At 39.5% G+C, this 25,795-nt stretch overlaps 1 protein-coding gene across 4 annotated transcripts in view; it reads left to right on the forward strand.

Annotated features, from left to right (window-relative positions):
* Positions 1-25,795, forward strand: part of Tmtc2 (transmembrane O-mannosyltransferase targeting cadherins 2) — a 389,511-nt gene that overhangs the window by 282,925 nt on the left and 80,791 nt on the right. For 2 of the 4 annotated variants that reach the window (XM_085683197.2, XM_048418567.3), the window contains exon 9: positions 21,108-21,189. The exons of the other annotated variants lie outside the window; for them this stretch is intronic. In XM_085683197.2, coding sequence (XP_085539323.2) covers positions 21,108-21,189 — 82 coding nt within the window. The remainder of the gene's footprint in view (positions 1-21,107; positions 21,190-25,795) is intronic. 4 annotated transcript variants of the gene reach the window in all.

The following is a 25,795-nucleotide window of genomic DNA, read 5'->3' on the forward strand; positions in this document are numbered from 1 at the left end:
ACAGATCGTAATGAGATCATATGTTGAACAAGAGATTGTATTTTGACAGGATGAAGAACTAGGAGAGAGTTACTGAGTCCCACAATGCCGTCCTAGGTATGGCTCAGTGAATCTAGGACATCCCAATAGTTCCTATCCTTAAAAGGTTCATGGCACCTCCCAATAGTACATTCCAAAGGGTACCAGACATTTATAGAGAAGTTTTTGAAAGATTTTCAACATTTGAACAATAGCATGTGTCAAAGTTTGCTTTCTAAGTCTAAAATGAGAAATTTCAAGTGTGAATGAATTTGAGCAAAATGAGATTTTTTTACTACTACTATTATTGAACTGGGAGTTTCTTCTAAAGCAGCGTTGCTGAAATGAGCAAATTGTTACTGTTGTAAGCCAACAGTTACCCTCTGACCAATGGAGTTTTAAAAAAAAGCAGAACATACTCTGCCTTCATTCTTCTATAGCAGTATTTGTTTATGTGAAGCTAAAATGCTAATATTTTTCAATTTTTACATTATAACTTTTGCATTGGACTGTATCCAATAGCTCTCTTTGGGCACATGTAACCCCTGTGCTGTGGATTCTACATGCCAGGCTACCACTGTATGCCATCTAAAATTCTTCACCTTTAAGTGACAATTTGGTTGGATATCAAGTTCTAAGTGTATGAGTGTTTTTAGGCTTTAAAGAGTTCACTGTTGTCGTGTTTAGTGGCTTCTAAGTAGAAGTCTGCTTTACTTCTTACCTTGGTTCCATTCTAGGGAAGATACTCTTCCCCTACATAGTCACCCATTTCAAGATCACTTCTGTGGGTTTGGCATATATACATAGCATTCCTACATTTAATACTTCCAGAATTGTGTGTGCTTGGCATTCTCTGAGATTTCTGGTCACATTATTAGGTGTTTGTCATTAATTTTTGGCAGACACTTTTATTCCTATCCAGCGGTATTTTCTTTTTGATACTTCAATTATTCTTACTGCATGTGTGAAATCTCCACCCAGTGCTTGTATACCCTAGACTTCTCATTCTTTTTCTCATGGCGTGCAGTTCTAAAAGTTCCTCTTGACCCACTTCCCAGCTTGATGAGTTTTCTCTTATTCTTATTGAGTCTTCTGTTGAACATATCCAAGGTATTCTTGATGTCCTTTACAGTACTTTTGATTTCTGGCATTTCTTTTCTTTCTACCATATCATTCTGCCGACATGACCCATTTTTGTTGCATGCTCTCTCTGTTTTAATTGGAGCTCTCAACCTATGAATCACAGTGGTCTTCCAGGTTCCTCATCTGATAATTCCAGAATCTGCTTCACATCCCCACATCTGAGTTTGTGTCTGTGGCTTGTTTCTTTCGAGACTTCTTTTGGGGCATGCCTTTGTTGAATTTGATTCTAGAAACTGAAACCAATAGTCCCTTATTGAGAGGATGTGCACTAACTTCACTAGGACTTGGGCGTTGTTTGGTGTTGGTGCTAGCTAGAGAGATGAGAGGCTTCACATTCCTTCAGTGGCTTCATTTTTACCCTCGTTTTCGCTGCCACACTTTTTTTTGCGGCATCCTTTTAGCTCTTAGTTTTGAGCTCCTTTAGGTATGCTGCAGCATCAAGTCTCAGTCTTTACGTGGGCTTGTGTGTCTGTCCTGTGTCCTTCACCAGGTTTGATGCCTGCTTATTAGCACCACCTACCCTTCTCCCTGCATCATCACCGTCACACCTCACGTAAGGCAGAGAGAATGGAGCCAGGCATGAAACAGGAAGAAACCTGTTCCTCTATAGCAGCTAAAGGTATCAGTGCTAGTCACTTACCCTGAAGAGCAGGTGTTTACTACTGGAGCAGCTGGGCTGGAGGGATTATGGTCCTCCGTGGGTAGTCTTCTCTTCCCCTGCCATTATCAGGAGGAAGTCACATTTTGGGTTTTTACAGAGGACAGTTTGGAAGTCCTGGAAGACTGAGTGTCTCTATGACTTGACTTTTCAGGGCTTTTTTTTTTTGCCTCTAATGGAATTCATACTCAGGCTCCTCCAACAAGCTGTCAAAACATCATATACATGTATCTGCTGGTTTAGTGGCTCAGTTGACTTCTTACTAAGAAGTGTGTCTCCACTATGGCTTTCCATAATTGGTTTTCCCACATTTCACAGTTTCTCTGCTTTTTCAGACTCAGTTCATTAATGGGTCCACCCGAAACTAAATTGTCAGGCTGTTCAACTGTGAGTGGGGGGCGGTGCGGGTGTGTGTGTGCACATATGCGTGCACGTGATGTATTGTGCATGTATGTTTGATTTTTTTGTTGTTGTTGCTGCTTTGTAAGACATGATCCATGTCTGTGTATGTGTCTGACTATATCAGACATCACACGTATTTATGGAATGTCTTTTGGGTTCCTTTTCCTAGTACAAAAACTATAATGTAGTAGATATACTCCTAAGATTTGGATATAATACTAATATATATCTCTACTACTATAGGTAAAATACTAAGACTTTTTCTTAGTATTTCAAAAGTATAGCAAAAGGCATTTAGAAAAATATATTTAGTCACAGAGCTTCTTGCTTCACAAATGCTGTCATCTTGGAGGAATGCACGTTGATGAATGCTGCCTCCCACCTGCCTGGCTTGTTCCATCCATAGCAGATTGTTGGTGCTGGTTAGACGTAAGCTGTTTAATCAATACGACCCCTTCACTCACTTGTCTGTAAAATGGGAGAGCAACAGTTTCTAGTGGAGAGGATAAGAGGATTGGGAAGGTTAAAGGGGTTCGCACTGGTTTGTTAAGCATTCAGAACACATTATCCGGTGGCACAGCATAGCCTGAGTAGATTCTAGCCATTGTGACTAAGGATAAGGTTATTGTTGCTGTTTTCACAGTCATGTCTGCATGACGTGGACCACTGTTACTTGGATGTGGTAAGTATTCCTGCAGCCCCATCAGCCATCACTTCCCAGGGTATTAGACTTCTAGCGATTCTGTGAAGATGCCTTGTTCATCTATTCTTTATTTTTTTTCCCAAATCTTCTGCTGCCTTAATCTAGGATAATCTGGTTCCGGTGTCTCTACTTGGCAACTCCTACCCATCCATCCAGCTTCATCTCAAACATGCCTTCAACTAATACCTATTAATGCTTTAAGGCAGCCTGAGCACTTGGCTTTCTATGTTCTTAGGTGATTCTTATATGAGTTTACTTATTTTTTTAGGAGTAAGTATGACTTCCATCGATCACCGTTACCAACTTGGTGGTAACACTTGATTCTTCTCTATTAACTTTAGTTTATTTTTGAATTTTTATATTGCTTTAATATTTTAACAAAATGAATGATCAAACCCATCCCCCTGCCCCCATTCCCTCCCTTCAGTTTCTTCCCTATCCTTCTCCCCCCATCACTTATTCCTTCCAATTTCATGAGCTCTTTCTTTTTAAGCCCACTGAGTCTACTTAGTTCTGCACCACATGCATGGGTATAGAGCCGTCTACTGCAATGGTGATAGCTTCTCAAGGTTCACGTCCTTGAAGAAAACTGACTCTCCCTCCCACAGCAGCTGTCTCTACCAATCTCTCCTCAGCTTGGTGTACAATGTTATGATGTCCTCCCCCATGCACGCATGGACTTTGTCTGACACTATCTTATAACACTTAGTTTGCATCACCTGTCTGTGTTAAAGGCATGTGCAAGAGTGACTCAGACACAGATAGATCTGGTTCATATATAAGTTTCCTCTTAAAATGCTGCACTAACACTTATACCCACTGAGTTACTTGCTCTATAATCTGTGCTTCCTGAAGGCAAGGGCATCACCTTTGAAATCTAATAGCTACTTTGGAGTCTGTATCTGCCATTGGACAGGCTATGTAGGATATTCTTCTTTTGAAATGCCAAGAATAGGAATTGCAGTTTAGCAGTAGCTACTTGTTGAATGAATAAGTTATTTTGATATTACATAGTAGAAGTGAAAGATGAGCCAAGGAAAAGCCAAAATTAAACATTTGACTGGATAAATAACAACAATGTAGGTGTATGCAAATGATTGTGTAGTCAGAGAGAAGATGGTGCTGGGAGTGGGTCAAAGCAATGAAAATGGAAAACACCAAGTTAGCTTTTTTACTTTTCATTTTGTTAGCCCAATCTGTTGATAGAGATCCTGAGCAGTAAGGAGGGACTTAAGAGTGTTGTTCCCTGGTCAGGTATTTAGACGGCAACACTTTGGGGCAGAAAATAAGTTCACTTATATTGTATCAGTGATGTGATATATTAACAGGATATAGGTATGATGACCAACCTTGGGAATGAAGAGACCCTAAATCGATTATATTCTTCCTTATTTATAGTATGGCATCATTTAACTGACTGTCTGTTTTGCTCTTGTAGCCTTACAATGGAACATAACACAAGTATAATATGAACCACCCACTTTCTATGGTTGAATTTGTATAATGTCATGAATAGAAGTTATGATAATAAATGTATACCTTCTGACAGGTGTGGCAGAATGCGGATCACTCTCTATCCTTTGGTTTTGTTTAATATGAGATATAAAAGTCAGGAAAAGTATGGTTTTATATATGGATTTAATTTTTTTATGTTTTAGGGTAATTAGCTTGCCATGTAATTTTGATAGGAAGAGATTTATAAGAAGTATATGCTATATGAAGTGACTGGATGAAGTGTATTGATTCTGCTGAAGCTCATTATGATCTTAACAAGTATCTTGTTATTTGGACTTGGGTTATATTTAGGAATTTATGTATATACGTATTTACATGTGATAACAATTACTGAAAAAAGGAGGCATGAAGGAAGCATGGAAAGGAGAGTTTGGAGGGAGGAATGGGAAGGGAGAAACGTAATTATATTATAATCTCAAAAATAAAATTAAAAACCCAATAATTGAATGTTTTTAAAGGCAAAAAAACCATTCAATTTTTTCACATGATTCTATCTTAATTCCAGACCTTATCTTAAAAGATATAGACAGTTACTGTGGAATATGAATTTAAGAAATTTTTATTTTAAAAAGTATCTCAAGAGTATTTTCCATAATATTGTACATCACTAAACAATTGTCAGGTAAATGGATTTGAGGGGCAGTTTAGCCAAACCCTTCTGAAGGTACACGCTCCAGAATCATGTGCCCCCTAGGATAGCTCTCCTGCACCTTTATTAAGGCTAATGCATCCCTTTAGTATTAACCTGCCCTTCTCATGGATTCTTAGTTCATTTTCTCACTAGTGCTTTCAACCACTAATGCCACCTTCTAAAAAACTGTGTGTCTTGCTTATTCCTCATTGTAAAAATTATACAATGTCTTTTCTGTATTTTCTAGCCATAACTTTCTTTGATGACCTATATAGGACTTCTTGTTTTATTGTGATATTCTTCAAAATAAAGTCATTCATAACCCTCATCTATAACTATAAACTTTGTTTAAAAAAATTCTGCTACGTTATAGTGGTGGATGAAAGAATATTTTGTTAGCATTTTTCTATGAATCAGCCAGTAACTGTAATATCATAACCAATTATAACTTTCCCCTGAGTGTAAAATTGGTAGCATTTTACGCCCTGCTCATGACTTCACTGTGAGCTTGCCAAATCCTGTCAACATTTCCAGCAGAAAATGGGCCGTTTGGAAAACAAATTTTTTAGGGGTTGTTAGGGAGGTAGCTGAAGAATCTTTAGACTTCCACCAGTATTTATATGTATTTCCAGTTTGATCAAGATCAAACCTATAGTTGTTTTAATTCCAAATTCTATTTTGAGCTTAAGTAATCTTTTGGCTTTCTTTTCACTTCAATTTTCTAGACTGTGCAGGCAAATTTTGCCTGCAGTCTTCTGAGGTGTTCCAGAACAAGAGACAATGTGGTTGACAAAAGTGTTTGGGATCCCAAGACTCTTCATGCGAGTTTGTTATAAGAAGGCTATTTCAAACATAGCAAAACTAATCCTGTATATCTCTGGTTTGCCTTCGGGTAAACAGATTTGGTATAAATGCTCCAGTTAAGAAAACCTACATAGTCCTTCTTTGGTTGAATGCTCACAGAGTCACTGCGTTGTGCTTTTCAGATGTCCTTTACATCATCCAATCCTTTTTAAGCATTGCTGCAACTTGGTACAGGGAGATCTTAAAAGCTAGCGTTGGTTGACCACATAGACCGTGCAATCCTTTTAAGAGTTCTCTATGTACTTTCTAAGTTACAGAACTGATTGGGAGCTATGACTATAACCCTGTAAGGAACCGAGTTCCTGGAGATACTATCAAAATCTGCTAAGAATCGTGGCTATCCCAAGGATCCTTCTTGAGAAGATTCTGATTCCCAAGCTAGTATCCTGTCCTTTGAGTCAATGCCTCTCTTTTTAGAACACATGCACTCCCGTCTGAAGACAGAAATGATTTTACATGAGTTAATTCAGTGGCCTGGAATTTTCCACAACCCTTCAAAGCTCCACATCTGTCCATGACATGATGTCATGGAGCTGATATAAATACAGTCTTATACGTTGAGGGGCAGAGCAAGTCAACACGTGTCTTCCGAAGCTCTCTCTGTTTTTAGCCTCTGTGAAGAGAATGAGGTCATGTTTCTGAACTGTCATCCTGCATACCTGCACATGGTGTTTGTACAGGAGCTCTAGTGGTAGAGTATGCGAGTTCCCTTTCTCTTGCATCCCAGAGATGAACTTGCCAGCACCAGCGACAATTTAACCACACAGTGTGAGGAGGACAGTGTGGGAAGTGGATGTTTAGTGAGTCACGTGCAGCCAACGTCACACATTTTTTGCTAGCAGAGTCAAGAGGGTCTTAGAAGTTGACAGCGATGATTTATCCCTGAGCCAAATTCCTATCAAGTTGTGCATCCAGAGGAAAATACTTTGCGAGTTTTTAGACTGCGTAACACTGATGCGTCTGCACTCAATATTTTCCTATTAGTGGTCCATATTTTCTTGTGGAATTACACATTACTGTCAGAAAGAAAGGATTTTATTTTGTAATAATACCAAAGCACATGTGTGTGTGTGTGTGTGTGTGTGTGTGTGTGTGTGTGTGTGTGTGTACTTCAACCAGAACACTGTGATTCTTGGACTTGGGAATGGTCCAGTCCAACGATATGCTTGTCATATGTATTTATACATCCAGCCACATTCTGCTGGCAAGATGCCAGACTTCAGCCATTTGCGTGTTTTCTCCCTTCCACCTAGTTTAAAGGTTCCTATAATCTTTCATGTCCCATCTCTTGTGAGGCCATAGAAGGAAAGGTAAATTAGTATTGCTTAACTGATATTGTGTTCAATAGCTCTTCCTCTCTTTGTAAGTCACAGAAAGTTAATCACAGAAGGTGACTCAAAGATTTCTCCTAGCAGAGTAGAAAGTCAGCTAGCTCTAGTTGTTAAATACACTTATTTTATTTTCAAGTAAATGTTCTGAGTTGATTTTTACCCTGAAGAAGAAGGAGGAGGAGGAAGAGGAGGGATAGGAAGAGAAGGAGTAGGAAGAGGAGGAGGAGGAGGAAGAGAAAGGAGAAGGAGAAGAAGAAGAAGAAGAAGAAGAAGAAGAAGAAGAAGAAGAAGAAGAAGAAGAAGAAGAAGAAGAAGAAGAAGAAGAAGAAAAGAAGAAGAAGAAAAAGAAAAGAAAACCAAGCTCTCATATAGGCCAGGCTGGCCTCACACTCACTGTGTAACTAAGTCTGGCCCTGATCCCCTAATCATCCTGTTTCCACTTCTCACGTGCTAGGATTACAGAGAATTTTGTCCCAAATTAATCTTTGTAGAATGCCAACCCCTTAGGATGTACTAAACTAATCGAATTTCTAACTCGTTTTCTTAATTTGAATTTTGGAGAAGGAGATTTTCGTCAACCCGTTCCAGCACTGACTCGAAAGTCCATGACTTTGAGACTTGCCCAGCTTTTCTGCCATCTGTTAGCTTTTTATGCCACCTCCTCTTGAATCCTGCCCTGACTCACTTAGGCAGAATTAATGTCCTAACATCTTTTGCTGTTCTTATGTGCTCACCATGCATATGTCTTTTGAGAGCCCTCCTAAGAATAACTTAGAGTTGGTGAGGCACTGCCTCGCCATGATGTAATATTATATGTAAAAGCAAGAATAATCTGATTTCATCTTTATTTATTTAGTACACCATGGTAGCGGCCCTGTGACTATTATTTCCTCACATGTGATGAAGAATCGATGGGTAGATCTGTGAATTTAGCTTTATAAGGTCTAGTGGTTGGTACGATTGTGTTTATGTATGCATACACGTGTGTATCCATGTGTCTGTGTGTGCAGGTGCATCTGTGTATATTCGCATGCATATGGCAGCAAGAGGCCAACTTCAGGTCTTAGGTCTCAGAGGATGTCCAGGATGATTTTTGAGATAGCCAGGTAGGCTAGACTGACTGGCTAGTAAGTCCCAGAGACCCACCTGTACCTGTCTCCTGGACTGGGTGAGCATGTGCTTAAAACCACTCTGCCTATGGGATAGAACTCGGGTCTTTGTGTTTGCATAGCGCTTTACCAAGTGCTGGTCTCCCTATCCTATAAGCTGTGCTTTAATAAACCCCATGGTCCCTGGAGGTGATCTACCCAAAGCTGTTTGTGCTGTCATAGCACGAACTTTGCAGCCAGATTGGCTCTAAGCTTTGCGAGCTGCATGTCTATACCTTGGGCAAGGTACTTAGCCTCCTTGCGCCTTGGTTTCTTCCTCGACAAAATGGGATTTAATATGATCTTAGGAATGTTCTAAAGATGGAATGTGGCAGACAGAATTTGCAAAATGCTCAGTAATGTGCCTGGCCGAGTAAAGTCAGTGTGCCATGACAATAGAGCACTTGGAAAAATGAGTTTTGGCAAGCAGAGGCGATAAATGAAACCTAATTCTTCCTGGCAAATTCCCAGGTCCTGAGCAATGAAAGATGTCTTTATGAATGCCCTCATTGCTAGGAGTGTCAGGCCACAGGAAGATCTCAGGGAGGCTTCATGTGGTGGCGTGGTGACGCTGTAAGAGCCATTGTTCATCCTCCTGATTCAAGTGACTGCTTGTGAATACTAAGAATTAAGGCAAATTATAAAGTTTGGCTAAACCAGGAAGTAGTTGTAGGTAAAATTTCATTGGAAAGCTGAACATAAATTGCATTTTTGGGGAAAATTGGAAATTGCTTTAGGACTATACAATATATACTTTCAAAATAAATATGGCATGTTTTTCTAAGAACTTTTCCAGAATATTCTGCTTTTGAATGGGCAACATTACCTTGAAATTGCTTTCAGAAGAATGTAAGTAGTTCAGTTCCCGGAGTACTAGTTTTATGCGTCAGTTCATTAGTACATCAAGTTTGTTGGGTTTCAGTTCAAGTAAATTTTCCCAGCCTTAAATTTAGTTGAGCAGACCCGAAGAAATGGGCCAGTTTTCTTATGTATTATGGTCTTGAAAACAAAATAAGCAAAAGAAGATGACATAAAAAGAACTTGGAGCCTATGGAGATGGCTCAACATTGAAGGTAGTTGGTGCTCTTGGAGAGAACCCAAGTTTTGTTCCCGCACCCACATGGCAGCTCACAACTATCTGAAACTCTATGCCCAGGAGTATCATGGCCTCTTCGCCCACTTCTGGCCTCCATGGGCATCACACACACATATGGCGCCCATATATCCATGTAGGCAAAGCCCTCATACACATAAAAATACATCTTATAAAAAACAAGTAAAAAGTAAATTTCTTCTAAAAAATGCTTTCTTTAATCTGAATCTTTAACTACTTCTCTTGAGACGAATTCTGTTTTTCTGAGGATTAGACCTATGGAGTTCAATTAATTGGATCTTTGATTCCCAGCAGAAGAGCATGAAACTCATTCAAATCGGTGACTTCCTCTGGCTGTTTACCTCCTGGGGACTCAGGTTTCTGTTTCTGGATCCGGTGCTTTCTTTTAGTGTCCTGGATAAATCATCAAAGAATTTTATGTCTAAATAAATTAAGTGACTCCCGCATCCTTTATTGCCGAAGCTTTTTACCAAAAGAAATGAAATGAATTGAAATTGGGGAATTATTTACATCTGGCTTTGTCCTCTTGGAGAGCGTTTGGATTTCCGAACAGGTGGCGCCCTGCCAGTGACAAATGGAGGCTCTGAGATTGCCCCGCCATCATCCGTTACCTTTTATGGTGTCCAGGGATTTTCTTTCTTTTTTTTTTTTTTTTTTTTTTTGCTCTCCGTTTGTGACCCAGCTGCAAAACAGCTGTTGTTTGGGCTGTTGTCTTTCTCCTCTCACAAGACAGCTTTTCTAACCATCCCTAAGGGGCTTAAACTTGTACACCAGTGTCAAATCTGAGCCTTTCTGAGTTCAGAAGAGCCCCCTGAGGGTCCACGGAGCAGAGAAGCACCCCTTTGCTCTTGCTAAGCTGTTGACTGGAGGTACCCAGTGAGCGCTTAAGACCTTGCTCCAGGAACAGACCCAGTACTCCAACAGGCCTGTTAGGTGTTTGGATTTGTTGCTCTGAGCTAAGATCTGAGGCTTTGCCATTTTCATTGGGTCCTTAAAGGCATTCCCCTCTTTAGCCATGGAGGTCTTCCCCCCACTGAAAGCCACTCTCATGGTGAACTTTTGATACCGTCTTGTGGATTCCAGGATGCTGATTAAATTTGCAATTTCTTGCTGTTCCTTTTGGAGACAAATTGTTGCCGTGGATGGCATTAGGCATGGAATTCTGGATGTCAAACAGGTCTCTGTGCTGTCTCTCATCCAGCATATTTCCTAGTAAGGGTATGCATCTGTGTACTAAGTGGGGGACTTTCCGATCACCTAGCTGTGAGAAATAAATTTCTGTTGTTTATATTTAAAGGACTTGTGTTTTGAGCCCTCGCTTTTCTAAGGTATTTAATATTCTTCCTGCCTTTCTCCTCTTTCCCGCTCTTTGGCCTTTGGCTAGCTGTTGATTAAACAGTTCTTCTGAGTGGTTTACAATTAGAAAGGAGATTACACATGGCAATTAGAGTACAAAAGGGTTACAACAAAAGCAGGAATCAAGAGTCAGAATACCTAGGAGGGAAAGATGCAGCTTGGAGAACCTAAGCACTTGTAATTTGGCCATGGCCATAGTTGGGAAATTATGTTGGAAGGTTCAATGTTCAAAGTACATTTTGGGGATTTACCTTGGAAATTTTCAATTTTCCTGAGGAAAAACTATTGTAATTTATGTTGTGGTTTTCTATGTTTTTTTTTTAAATACTCACTGTGTCTTTTCTCATTCAAATGACATTCTTTACACCACCCTTCATGGCTAGACATACACAAATGTAATAATCATCTCTAATTTCACTATCCATTTTTCTTCTCTTCCCTCCATTCGGCTTCAAAAATTACTTAACATGCGTGATACTCATGGCCTGTGTCGCCAAATCCGCTGACCATTTTAAATACTTGACACAATTTCCTACCGCAGTTTTCGTGAAATGTGTTTCACCTTGCTTTTAGCTATTTGCGTCAAAGTGATTGACACACATATCTGCCATCCCAAATACCTCAAAAATCCATAGATAATCACTAGGTAATCCCTATCAACCCCATTTTTGAACTCTTAGTCTTAGTCCATAAGCCTGCACTTTGTCCTCCCTTTAATACCTTCCCATCGCTGTCACTGTCTGTCTCCCTTAGTGCCATCTGCCCTTCCTCTCTGCTCCTCTGAGAAGATATTCAATTCTGTTTTCTCTGATGCCAGGCATCCAGTCTGAGCGTCTGTACCCCCTGGCATGTCCCATCCGCTCCCTGCCCACCTTATTATCCTTCTCAGCTTTACTGCTGTCATTGGGAGGCAGGAGAGAGCATCCCCATGTGACTTCTGAGCGCTGTACTCTGCTCAGACCTCTCTCAGACTGATTTCTGTCCTGTGGTTTGTTCCTCTCGCAGGCCCTTCCTTGATGCTCCCCTTCTTAGCGTTCCTTTCTGTTTACCACACAAACAATGTACTGCGCTTCCTTTGATCATTAAATCAAGCATTGATTCCCTTGGAAACTTTTCATGTGTGCTTTGACTAGGTCAAACCAAATGTTTATTACTTACGTTAGTCCAGCCTAATAACAGCTGCAATTTTATACTTTACCAAGACAGGACTTATGCCTGTTAGCAAAATCCTTTTTTACCTTAGTGTTTATCAGTTCTAGGCACATGCGGGTGTTCCATAAGTGGTTATAAAATTAAGGCAATTAATAAACATATTGAATGTGTTATGTAAATTTTATGTATGTATATATAGCTTTAAAGTAAAAGGTGGGAGTGTATTTACCTATTTAATTATAAAGATTTAAATGAAACTTCTATTTTACTGGAGCTTTGTTGGGCATTTTAATTGCATATCTAAATACTGCTCTCACAAACCAAGATTATGGATGAATAAGATTTAATGTTGAGACTTTGGGTTTAACATGACTCTGAGTTTGGTTTAACAATACAATGGAATAGTCAAAGTAATTTGCCCAGATGCAGGTTGTGATATGGTTGAATCCTATCAAATTAATTATCTCCTCTAACTGTTATTACGGTATGTGTGCATGATTCCTTTAGCCTTTTGAGGAAGATGTACTAATAACCATATGTCGATGGGAAATTGGCTATGGAACACAACCGAAAGTCTGACTATGTTAAACACCTTCAATTATGAATCATTTATAGATGTTAACCACCTAATTTTTTTACCTTAAGAATTTTAAAGGTTTACTTACACATAGTTTCTAAGTCATGTGGCAAACAGAAAATCCAAATATTCAATATTTTCTGGTAGTCTAAATACGTGTTTTGAAAGGTCAAGGCTGTAGATTTTTTTTTCCTAGAGAGTTATGGAAATAAAGTCTATTGACAGCAGACAAGAAGCTGACAGACCAAGAAACAGTTTTGCCCGATTTAACGTGATAAAACCATAAGTATTTTGGAATTAGTTATAGGAAGATGTGTGAGAGGTTACTTCCAGCATCATGAGTGACTCTTCGGCAGCCACAGCGCTGGGAAGTCCCACCCCTAGCTGGACCACAGGTGTCATCTCCTCAATCTACCACCCACTCTTATATACCCAACCTCTCTGGCCATTCACAGCTGTGGGGAGAACAGGGGGACAGAATAGTCGGAATCTCAGATGAGGGACTGAGAACTCTCCCCCACTTCCACTATGGATTGTGAATAGGCAGGCTCTTGTGTGATTCTCCTGTACCTGGCACTTTATGGGGACCTCCGGGTGACCACGGCTGTCCTGATTTCAAGAAGGCACAGCAGTCATGTCATGCGTGGAAGCCATTACAGCAAGCTTGAAATCATTTGAAATAGCCGCTTAAAATGATCCTAAATGCTTACATTTAGTGCTGTTCTTGATATACCTTTGTCTATCATTAAAAACTTTACAACTGTACGTAGGTGATGTGGTTTGGTTTTGATTTTATTGTTATAGTTTCCTCTCGTTTGGCCTTTTTGCAAGTTTTCTTTCTTTCTTTTCTTCTAAGGCAAAGCATCAGATATCTGGTCTCCTTATTTCCTGTCCACTCTTGGTGTGTGGCCCTTAATGCAGCCGGTCTTTATGACTTAGTCCTCTAGAGTCTGTGTTGCCTTGACATCTCAAACAAATAAAACTCTAATAGCCCTCTACACATGCTTGTTCCTACTGATGCGCTCACAAATCTTTCCCAGAAGAATAAATAATTCCTTCATTTGTCCGAGTGACTGCAGAGTCATTCTTGAGTGATTTTTAATGCTATACGACACCCAGACCTGACGCATCAGTTTCACATTTTCTCAACAAAAACAAAAAATCTGCCATCTTATTACTTCTCAGCTCTTCCACTGTGGCCACCCTGATGCAGACCACGAGTGTAAACACTCTGGAAGTGCAATGGAATGAGTTCTCCCCTCCAGGTCTGGAGGCTTTGGGTGTAGCTTCAGTCGTCTACTTAAAGCACTCCACTGTTTTTTCATTGCATTAATTAATGAATTGATGGATTGATTAGTAAGGTAAATCGTGTACGTGGGAGACGGAGGACACTTGTGGGAATGAGTTTTCCCCTACCACAGTGTGGACGCTGAGGACTGAACTCTGGTTGTCTGACCTGGTAGTAAGTGCCTTCATTCATTGAGCCTCCTTATTGGACTCAGTGTTGTGTTCCTATGTCATCAGAAGATACCCTGTGTTGGCTCCAGCAGCTCAAACCCCAAAATGGAAATGACCCAGAGTGAATGAGTATAGCCCCTCTCCAAAGTATACTGAACCATTTTATGCTGTTCCCAGAGCCTACTCAACTTTTGTTAGCTAATAAGAGCAAGGGGACAGTAGAAATCAAAAGATCATATGGCATCCAGAATTGACTGTGGTTTTTAATACCAGAAATGTACAGAATAAAGATAGAAGCTACAGCGTCAACATGTAGGCCCCGTGAACACCGTGCAGCGCCATCCCTCTTCTAGACATTCCTGTGACTTTTGTGGGATTTACTCAATCCTTTGCTGCTATATCATGGTAGTGCCTGTTAGTCTATACCTGCTGACTCGCTGGCCTGCTTTCTCTTTGTTCACTTTGATGACTTCTCATGTGTCACTAAGGCACTTGGACCACTTGATACTCCTAACTGGATATTCCTCTGCCTGTTTGCTTGTATTGTTTTCTCACCAAACACTCCAAACTGACAGTGTTCTGGATTTTCTCTTACCTGTTTATTCCATAACTAGATTGAGCAGCCCAAAGGCAGAATCTTACTGTTGATTACATTGTTCAAGACACTCCTTGCTATAGAATCTGTGACCACTTCCTTTTCCCTCTCAGTAGCTTTAGACAGACTGTGTTTATGTGGCCACATCTCTTGACTGCTAACAAAACACTGGTGTTTTTTAACATTCTGCTCAAGATGAGTACCTCATCCTTCATCAGTCATGAAATACCAATGGACCAATCCTTGGGTTCAACTTGCCGTTGGACTCTCAACTGCAACATGAGTCAGTGATAGAGGTGATATAATTAAGACACTATAATTAGGTTATAAACTACAATTTATATCCTGTCTGCAACATGTAGTAGAATATTGTCCTGACCTTCCCACTCTTAAAGATTTCTTCCATGAAATCATTTTAATTGAAGCACAGTATTCAAGTCCATGGTGGTAAGCACTGAGTTTATGTAAACAAGGCTTCAAGGAAGAGAGGGAACAACTTCAAGTATCTGCTTCTGTTTCCCTGGAACTAATGCCTATAAATATGACTGACTTACGGAATGTAACCACAATTTAAAGCTCCGTTGTATCCAGAAGATAGCCTCCCGGGAATATTTTATTATATTTTAATGATGTATCATATGAATTCCTATTTCAGAAACAATTATGTTTCATTTTTGCAACTTTATTGATAAATGAATGATATCATCTCAGTAGAAAATCTCAAGGTTTTACAGTGATTTTAATATATTCTGGCTTTTATTCTTGGTGTCTTCAAACTGCTTTTTCCCTTTTGATCACATGGTGTGACTGATTTTCAGAACGGTAACTTGGCTGCATGAAGGTGACACACTTTCAGTGAATAAGATTCACCTCCCTTCATTTTGCCTTCTCTCAATTTGCCTATGATTTAACACCTGAAGTTGTGACTTTGTATTCTCTTGTGGCTTCCCAAGTAATCCACAACTTTTGTCTGACGCGACTACAAATTGGTGGCCCTAAAACTCCTTACTGGGAGCTGTTTTGATAGAGAGGCTCCAGAAAACCCATAATGTGGTTTTCTTACTGATGCCAATTATTTGATAGACCTACGTGAACCAGCAGATGAAGGGATATGTAGGTGAATTTTGAGAAGGATCTGGAGTGTCTGTTCTGGCAATGCTGAAATTTTTATGTGCCTAGTCACCAAGGTGGAAGCTCAGCATGCCCTGTAGTTTAGGATTCAAGGTTTTTCTTCATTTGAGGCTTTATCACATTGGCATAATAGATTATTAATTCGCCCTCCATCCTATTTTCCCTCCCTTGAGTATCAAGCATGAGACTAAAACCTCCAAGCTAGAGATAATTGCTGGGTCTTTCTGTGAATTGTCTCTTACCTAGGAATCCACTGTCATTGTCCTTATGGTAACAAAAGATGATCCCATCACACAATAAGTTCCAATGTATCTTTTTGGGGTATCATATTACTCAGAAAGTATAAAGGTTTGTTGAGCTCTGTGCCAGGAAATAATTGGAAGAAAGTCAAAACACAATGCAAGAGTGCAAAGTCTTGTCATCAGGGATTTTCAGGGTAATTGCTATTCTGAACTATGGTATCAGGGCACCTTGTAAAGTTCATCTACTATGCCATGAATAATTTGTCCCTAAAGATTACTACAAAAAATTGAGTATAATTTTTATTATAATTTTCTAAAGCTTTTGCATTGCATTTATTGTACAAGGACTTGTATTACATAAGGGCGTTTTCATATACCTATGTTTTATGATCTCTCCCATACTCTCTCCCCACCCCCACCCATGTCTCCTCTGTGTTCCCCTAGAGAGTTTTGCTTTCATATCATATACATACATGATGGATTGTATGTATCTTCCTAAAGTTTAGGAAGCACATATCAGAGCAACTGATTTTTCTTTAAAAAATTAATAACCCTAAGTAAAGCCATATATGATAGTCTAATTCTAATATCTAATATGCATACAGTATTCCAAGTCCTGTAAGCAAGAGATTCCATAAATATTGTGGCAGTTTATGCATATCTGTGTGTAAAAACATATGTCTCTACTATTATGGCCATACAGGTTGTACTTGAAAACCGTTGGTTAGCTTTCGGTAGAGATGCCGTGGGCTTCACATCCTCGCAGCTTGCTGCTTCTTCCTGAGCTGCAATAGTGGTAGCACCAGTTTGATGCATCAGCAAAATAACTGGAAGTCCAAACCATGATGTGGAATATGCGATATGAACTGAGTTGAATGTTTTCCTTCATATATTTATTTCATTGCCCACAAACAGATGAGGGCCGGACTGGGGCAAGGTTTGGAAGTGTGGGCTACTGTTTAATGTCCCCTTGTTTGTTTCTCATGAATTTGAACCATGCCTGTGTTTAGTACTTAACACAGTCCCTTTTTCTTGATTTCTGAACAATTCATTTTATTTCATTTTTTATATTTGTCTACTTATTTAGACAAGGTCTGATATATCCAAGACCGAGCTTAAACTTGTTGTGTATCCCAGTATGGCCTCAAACTCATGATCCTCTTGCCTCTACCTCCTGAGTGTTAAGATTATGGATGGGTACCACCACACCTGAATTGTATAGAATGGTGATTGAACCCAGGGTCTTATGCATGGTAGGTACATTATCGAATGTGCTATATCCAAGTCCTACCTCCCCCCAATTTATTTTTCGCCTTATTTTAAAACTACCATTGCTTTCAAACTAATAGTAGTTGAAATAGTAAATTTGATTGTATACACTATTACTTACCAATGACAAACTTTTTTCCTAGGGTTCAGTGATGCATCTACCTGTCAGTTCATTGATTCTCAAGGTTAGATGCTTTCATGAGGTTTTCCTTTTCTTTATTATTTGGTATTTCTCTGAATAGTAACCAAAGCTGATGGATTTTTTAATAGTGCAATATTTCCCCCCAGAAAGAGGGATCTCCACGACCATCTTGTATTGGAGATTATGGGTCTTGGTTTCTTTTAGTAATCAGTGCCTCTTGAGTGCCAATGCGTGTTTTTATAGCTGCCTACTGTTGTTTCACCAGTGAATGATACATGAGGATTTTACTGCTCATTTTACTGGGACATTGATAAATGAGCTAGTTTCTTCTTTATTGTCCTTAAAACCTTAAGTGGAAAAAAGTTCAAAGCCTCCCCGCCTTTTTTTAAAATCTCATATACCATTTTTATGGGCACTTTACTAATGATAGATTTTATTAACTTCTTCTATAAATTCCTGGAATATTATTTTCCTGATGACTTAAAGAATGAACATGTGCTTTGAAGCTGTGTACCCATCAAAGCGTGTTCTTTGTTATTTATAACAAAATCCTATTACACACGCAAGTGTGTGTGCATATATCTAAATAATGAGCAACACTGGTTACAAGTTTCTAATGTACCTACCTAATATTATCACTTTATATGTATCATCGTTGTACAATTCAAAACTCCCATGAAATAGCTTTTACTTTAAAAGAAATTAGTACGCTTTGTTTTTATAACAGGTTTCATTTACAAAACCCTTGTGATCAGAAAAATCAGTATTTCCATGAAGGGGAGAGTGCTTGCTTCCGACACACAGTTCCTCTTCATAATCACCTGGCTAGCATTGGTAGTGCAGCTGTTTGATAGTTCACCCTTTGGGCTGTACACTTTATGAGTTTGGACAAATGGATCATGAATACAGCCATGAGGGCAGCATCACGGAGAGTGGTTTCTCTGTGCTCCCTCTAAATCCTCCTTTCTGTAATAGCACAGAGTACTGCTAAAAGACAGGATGATTTTCTGTGAGTCATACAGATAAACAAGTGTGGAATTGCTCTGCTCGTCTAGAATCCGTTCTCCTATTTCAGACACCAGGCTGATTCTTCCGTTAGTGAAATGGTGAAATTGCTGCTGTTACCTTATGAAATCCCATGGACACGTATATATGAAACTTTGCTCCGCGCTTCCTTCTCTATTTTGAAGGTCCGGCTTGAGACATTACTCTTAAGGAACATTGGGGTTTTAGTCACTGGGTAGTTGATGAGACTTACTGTTAGAGAGTGGCTGCTGAATGCAGTGCCATTATTGAAGTGGAAGAACTTCGGAAGTCCATTTTTCCAAGCATGAGGTTATCACTGGTTACAGGTGATAGAGACTCAGGGGTAATGCATAGCAGTTAGGAAAGTGAATGCATGGAGGATGTAGTAACTCATTTTTTAAATGAGTGGATGAGAAAAAAGTCTGAGAAGATGCAGACAAATTATTCAAAAGTTGCCAAGATTGAGACTAACAAAAGATTTGCACACATTCAACTTAGAAACATTGTTTGCAGTAACCTTGGTTTAAAAGATATATATGAACAAAGAATGAAGCATTGCCTGAGGTGTATGTAGTATATAAACAAGGAGGACCATACAGATAAAAACTGTCTAGACATACTGTGGTACTTAGCTGTCACTTAGAGTTCACATAGATCTTCATTCCTGCCATGTCAAACCAGAGAACATTCTGATAAATTTCTTCCTAGTGTTCTCTTATTTGTTACTGTGGATAATTGTGTCGAAGCAATAACCAGGTCAAGATCGTACTGCTTCATAAGCTACCTGAATTATATAATTTCAAGAAAAATAAAATTGTTTCCTGAAAGCATTTCTCTGTTGTTGTTGTTGTTGTTTTATTGTTTTTCTGTGATGTCACTATTTGCTTAAAACTAAAGCTAAGAAGGTAAGCTAGTTTCTGATTAAGTCCTGGGTTAGCAGAGCTTCAGATCTGAATGAAAAATACCTGTTGGAAATTCTCCACGTTGTGACTTTATTTCTTCCTTGGAAGTAGATAGTAATGAGATCCACGAGAGAACATTTGTCATAGTAAGAGATTAGGAAGGTCTAGAAGAGAGCTAGCGTCATCTTCATTGCTTGGGACCACTGTTTGTTCCCCCTGCACTAGCGCCCATGACTCATTGTCTTTGTGATCTCTCATTTAACCCTTCGCTGTGTTGTTTAACATTCAGCATCTCTGAGTGGTATCTGGGGGTTAACTTTCCCAAGCATGATGTATGCTTGAAGGATCGGAGAAGAGAATGGCCATGGGAAAGCGCTCTTCTTTATCACAGACCAGAGCTCTGTATTTCTTTACTTTGAGTGTATGTGAGGTGTGTGTGTGTGTGCGTGTGCATGTGTGTGTGTGTGTATGTGCATTCCTGCATGCCTGTGTTTGCTGCTGGTAATTGAAATTGAACCTAAGGCCTTGTCCCAGACCACTGAGCTACATCTTCCTGCATTTTCGCTTATTATTTTTTTGAGACAGAGTCTCAAATGAGAGTTGCCCTGGTTACCCATTTGGTAGCCAACACAGGCTTGTGGAATTTGTGGTCCTCAAGTTTAAGCCTCCTGACTACAGGAGAACTCTTAGAATTATAGGTCTATGTCCTCTGGTCTGGCTTGCTTGAGAAGTTAACAGTATTCTGAATATTTGCTTATAGCCTCAGGCATGCTCTGGACTCTTCTCTCCAGTGTTAAAGAGTTGTACAAGCACTTTCTCTCAATTAAAATTCTGTGTCTAAGCCATTCCTAGCTCATCTGCCTCTGCATGAAATTAGTGTAAGACAAGCAAAATGGAACTTGATGGTTGGAGCTATGCTACGTTTTCACTCACACTGCATAACTCCTATTGGCAGTAACTACTGTGATGTGAGCTGAGGGAATACTTTATTAGGATAAAATAATAAAGACAATAAAACAGAGAGTGAAAGGGCTTGACAGTAGCTCAGTTCGTGAAAGGCCTTGCAAGTGTCTGAGCTCAATCGTCAGAACAGAGTCTGGGGGCCTGGAGAGGCAGCTCAACATTTAAGGGCATTTGCTGCTTTTCCAGAGAACCCACGTTCTGTTCCTAGAACCCACATGACAGCTAGCATGAAGTTTAGTTAAGGGGATTCGATACTCCCTTCTGGCCCCTGCAGGCTCCAGGCAGTCACATGGTACACATCCATACACTGCAGGCAAAAGCTCTCATTCACATGAAATAAGAAGTAAATATTTAACATCTGAGATCATCTTTTGGCCTCTACATTTATGTGCATATACGCATACTCATGTAATGCACATATACTACTCAAAGAAAAGCTAAAATGGCAATGGTGTTTCTGTAACTCATTTTATCCTTTTTATTTCTATAACACTTATAAAATCCCTTTCAGCTCCCTAACCTCCTCTTTGATCACATGGATGGACTCAATATCACTTCTAGTCTTCTCTTCTTGCTGCTTCCCAGGATCCTGAAATCAGCCTTTCCTCCCAACACATGCTCCTGGGTCATCCTCAGTTAGAAGAAATAAGGGCTTTCCCTCAGCACTGTTTATCCATAGACTTTAGTGTATTTCGTTTGTGCCCAGAGGTAAAAAAATAATTCATCATGATCCGCTGCTGAATCATCCATTTTCTCTGTTTTTCAAGGGTCGTAAGAGTGAGGCCGAAAAGTTCTTCTTGAAGGCCATTGAGCTGGATCCCACCAAAGGAAACTGTTACATGCACTATGGTGAGTGGTGATGCTTTTCCCATGCCCCCACCTCTGCTGTCCATGCTGAAGGGAGATTTCTGTTCTTTGCTGGTCAGGGACCTTTGGGAGGAGGTTGACTTCTTCCTTCCAGATTTAGCCTCCTGCTATATCCTTCCGTTTCCATTTAAAACGTCACACTCACGAGGGCTCCACACACTATTTTCCTTCAGCAAATTTTCCTTGGCCTTTAATGGACTAGGCAGGTTTCCAATTGTTTCTTTCAAGTTCAGCACAGTTTTTTAAATGAGATCCCATCAGGAAAGCATCTAGCTCTTTGTCTGAGGCATAGTTTATAATAAAAATATTAGCTTCTTTTTTTTTCATCCTGCCCAGTAATGTATTGCTCATGGAGCATGCCAACTTGATGTTTTAGGAGTTTACATTTTGGCCTCAACGGTTTGCTTTCTGGAAGATATGTATGTGTACCAGGCTGTGAATACCTAAGAGCGAGGCCAAGCATAAGCTATAACAAGTATAAGGAATGTCTGTCTCATGGTATTTAGCCTTGGTCTTAATCAGTTCAGAATGAGCTTACATAACACTCTATCATTATCGTGACTCATGTGTTTAGCCACCAAAGTATACAGCTGGCTGGGGTGGGAGAAGATGTGCTGGGTCTACCAGATTGGTAGATGGCCTGTCTCTCAAGGAACAATAGAACAAGCATTTTTTTTTTGCTAAGCTCATGAGAAACAAAATAGTGATTATTTTTTTTTTAAAAATTACTGCTGACTTTAATGTGTTAGGTATTATTGGGCAGTTTGAAATGTAAACATGTTCAGAAATGAAATCCTTAGGAAATACTGCTATTATTCCTGTATGGTACTGGTTCTTCTTCCAACTTTTAGCTAGAAAGAAAGAAGCAGCTTTGATGGCTAGGAGTGTAGAAGAATAGAAATTGTAAAATGCAGAAAACACTGAGCCAACCACACCTGAATCTTTTTGTGTGTATGTTATTGTATGTGTGTGCATGTGAACCTAGTCACATGATGCTGTTTTGGGCAGAACACAGGATATAAAAGCATATGATGTACTATATGACCACTCTGTATTTGCTCGTTTACCACTGTCTTCTGATAATGATCGAGTAATTCAACCTGTCTGCAGAATTTATTTTTATTTTCACAAGTTTTCCTATTTGATGTATTCAAAATTAGGGTGTTTCTCATACCTGCTGGTTTGGGGTCCCTTACCACACATCAAATTATCTTCATGAGTATTTAGCTAGAGCATGAGAGGACTGTTGCCTTTTAGAGGTATTTTAGGAAATAGATGTACCGTTCTCTACCTTTCTGCTTGTGTTTCCTTTGTTTCAAACTGGTCCTGCTTCTCCTATCTTCAGAGCTAGTATCCACCATCATTATGTAGTGAATAGGGATCCACATAGTGAATTCCCTTACATCCCACTACTGCTGCCCTTGAGACCATTATTAAAAATCACTATTACAACCAGGGTTGTGGCTCATTGGCACAGCCCTTACCTTGCACAGGTGAGGCCTAGTGTTCAACCATGCTTCTGTGAAAGCCAAAGGAAAGGAATCTAACTTCAGACTTCAGTTGCTTTGAGAATTCTTTTTTTAAAAAATACCCTTTTTATTTTCTTTTTTAAAAGTAGTTTTTTTTTATTTTACATACCTATCCCAGTTCCCTCTCCCTCCCCTCTTCCCACTCCTCCCACCTCCCCCCCACCCCCACCCCTCATCTACTTCTCGGAGACAGTAAGTCCTCCGATGGGGAGTCAACAAAGTATGTCATATCACTTTGAGACAGGACCAAGTACCCTCCCCCCATATCTAGGCTGAACAAGGTATCCCTTCATAGAAAATGGACTCCAAAAAGCTAGTTCATACACTAGGGATAGATACTGGGCCCATTGTCAGTGGCCCCACAGACTTCCCTAAAAAACAACTGTCACTCACATTTAGTGGTCCTAGTTTCATCCTATGCAGGTTCATAGGTCGTCAGTCCAATGTCAGTGAGCTCCCATTAACTCAGATCAGCTGTTTCTGTGGGTTTCCCCATCATGGTCTTAACCCCTTTGTTCATAGTGTCTCTCCTCCCTCTCTTCAACTGAACTCTGGGAGCTCAGCCCAATGCTTAGCTGTGAATCTGCTTCCATCAGTTGCAGATGAAGGTTCTATGATGACAATTAAGTTAGTCATCAATCTGATTACAGGGAGAGGCCAGTTCAAGCACCCTCTCTACTATTGCTTAGAGTCATAGCTGGGGTCATCCTTGTGGATTGCTGGGAATTTTCCTAGTGCCAGGTTTTTCGCTAACCCCATGATTATTCCCTCTATCAATATACCTCTTTTCTTGCTCTCCCTCTCTGTCCTTCACCCATGTCTACCATCCCATTCCCTCATGTTCTCCTTCTCCTCCACATCCCTCTCCTCCCACTCTCCCAATTTACTCTGGAGATCTTATCTATTCCCTATTCCCAGGGGGGATCCATATATGCCTCTCTTAAGGTCTTTCTTGCTAAGTAGCTTCTCTGTGGACTGTAGGCTGGGTATCCTTTGCTTTATGTCTAATACCCACTTATGAGTGAGTACACACCATGCTTGTCTTTCTGGGTCTGGGTTACCTCACTCAGCATGATTTTTTTCTAGTTCCATCCATTTGCCTGCAAGTTGCAAGATGCCATTGTTTTTATGACTGAGTAGTGTTCTATTATGTATATGCACCACATTTTACTTAAAAATGGTGATAACTCATGTCTTAAAATGTTTGTGTAAAGATTGATTTTTTTCTTAATTCTATGGGAGTGTATTTAACATGAGGGTTATACAAATAATTAGAACTACATTTCCATCTCTGAGAAGGAAAATGCATGATTCAACATAATTTTATAAATTACAGTGTTAGTTCTTGTAATAAATTTTACAACACTCAGCATTTACATGTAAGTGGAAAAAACTCAAGATGAGACATCAAAGAAAAGACTAATTAGGGCACATAGTCTACAAATGCACAGAACCCCGTAATTAAGAACTTGAGACAATATTAATATTTGACTTTTATAACTGAAAAATTGTTTTCAATTTAAATCTATATCAATCCTCTGTTTTGCAAACAAATAGAGTGAAGCCTTGAAAAATGAAGATGATTCAACCAAATTTAGTGTAGTTGAGCAATTTCTGCATCTCTCGGTTACTCATTGTTTACATTTTATAGCATATGTTCTATTTCTTTTTATAACGTTGTAGATTGACAGAAAAATAGACATTTTTTAAATCAGGTCTTTCTATACAGAATTTGAGAATATTATGACTTAGCTTCAAATTCTTAGAGAAGGATTTACTTTACTTTTGTAAGATGTATCTACTTGGCACAAGATGTTGTTTCCTACTCAGAAAATTCTGTGAAGGAATAAACACCATGATGTCATATTTACAAGGCGATCTGTAGATGGAAGTTTCTGTTCTGCCTGGTCCTATAGCTGTTCTGTCCCAAAGAAACACACAGAGACTTATATTAATTATCAACTGTTTGGCCTATTATTTCAGACTTATTACCAACTAGCTCTTACAACCTCCATGAACCCATAATTTTTGTCTATGTTTAGCCACATGGGTTGGTAACTTTTCTCAGTGCAACATTCTCTTGTTTCCTCTTTGTCTGGCTGATGACTGGTCTTTGTCTTTCCTAGTCCCAGAATTCTCTTAGTCTGTTTACCCTTCCTGTACTTCCTGCCTGGCTACTGGACAATTAGTGTTTTGTTAAAATAATAGAGTGCCAAATCTTTACAGTATACAAGAGCATTATCCCATTGCAGTGATAATGTAGAAGGTAGAAGATTTGTTAAAAAGAGTAGCTGTGTCTTACATCTATGAGTGTATGATGTGCGTCATCTCTGAGAACATGCCAACTATTTGAAAGCTAGGTGTCAGTAGGAGACCTGGAAAGTTCAAGCATCCATGGCCAGAAGAAGGGTAGATTCAGAGCAGTGAAACAGAACTCATGTGACTGGAGTTGAGTAAACCAGATGGAGAAGTGGAAGATGAGGCTGAAGAGGAATTAGATAGAGGACTATCTAAACAAAGCTAAGGGGTGATTCTTCTACAAGTGCAGGGATGGACCAAATTGAGAAGACAGGGCAGAGATAGCAAAGTACGAAAAGGAAATGCCTTTAGAGAGTGATTACTGTGTGTTGGGCAAGGAATGATGATAGTTTGTGATTGGGAGATATTGGGAAAACAAATACATTAAAACCATTCCTCCTTTAGATAATTCTATATTGAGGGGAGAATTCTGGTTCCTAATTTCTATGCCATCAATATCTAGTGTATTGTCAAATGCCCAGTAAAGTCCCATGCTAATAACTGAATCTGGAAAACAAATTCAGTGAAAGGATGTTCTGCTTGAATTTTTATTATTTATATCCAAGAAAATTCATACTATGTTTCTCATATCAGTTCCTTGCCAACTTGCTGAAATATATAGTTTATCATCCTGCCTTAGGGTGTTTATACCCACAGATTGAATGGGTAAAAACACACCCACAACTTGAAAATAAATATTTAAATGAAATGTATGTGTTCTGAGTCTCTTTAAGATGCGCTTCACATGCCAGCGAATCTTG

This window comes from Myodes glareolus, chromosome 26 (genome assembly GCF_982192425.1).
Source record: "Myodes glareolus chromosome 26, mMyoGla1.1, whole genome shotgun sequence".
Lineage (NCBI taxonomy): Eukaryota > Metazoa > Chordata > Mammalia > Rodentia > Cricetidae > Myodes > Myodes glareolus.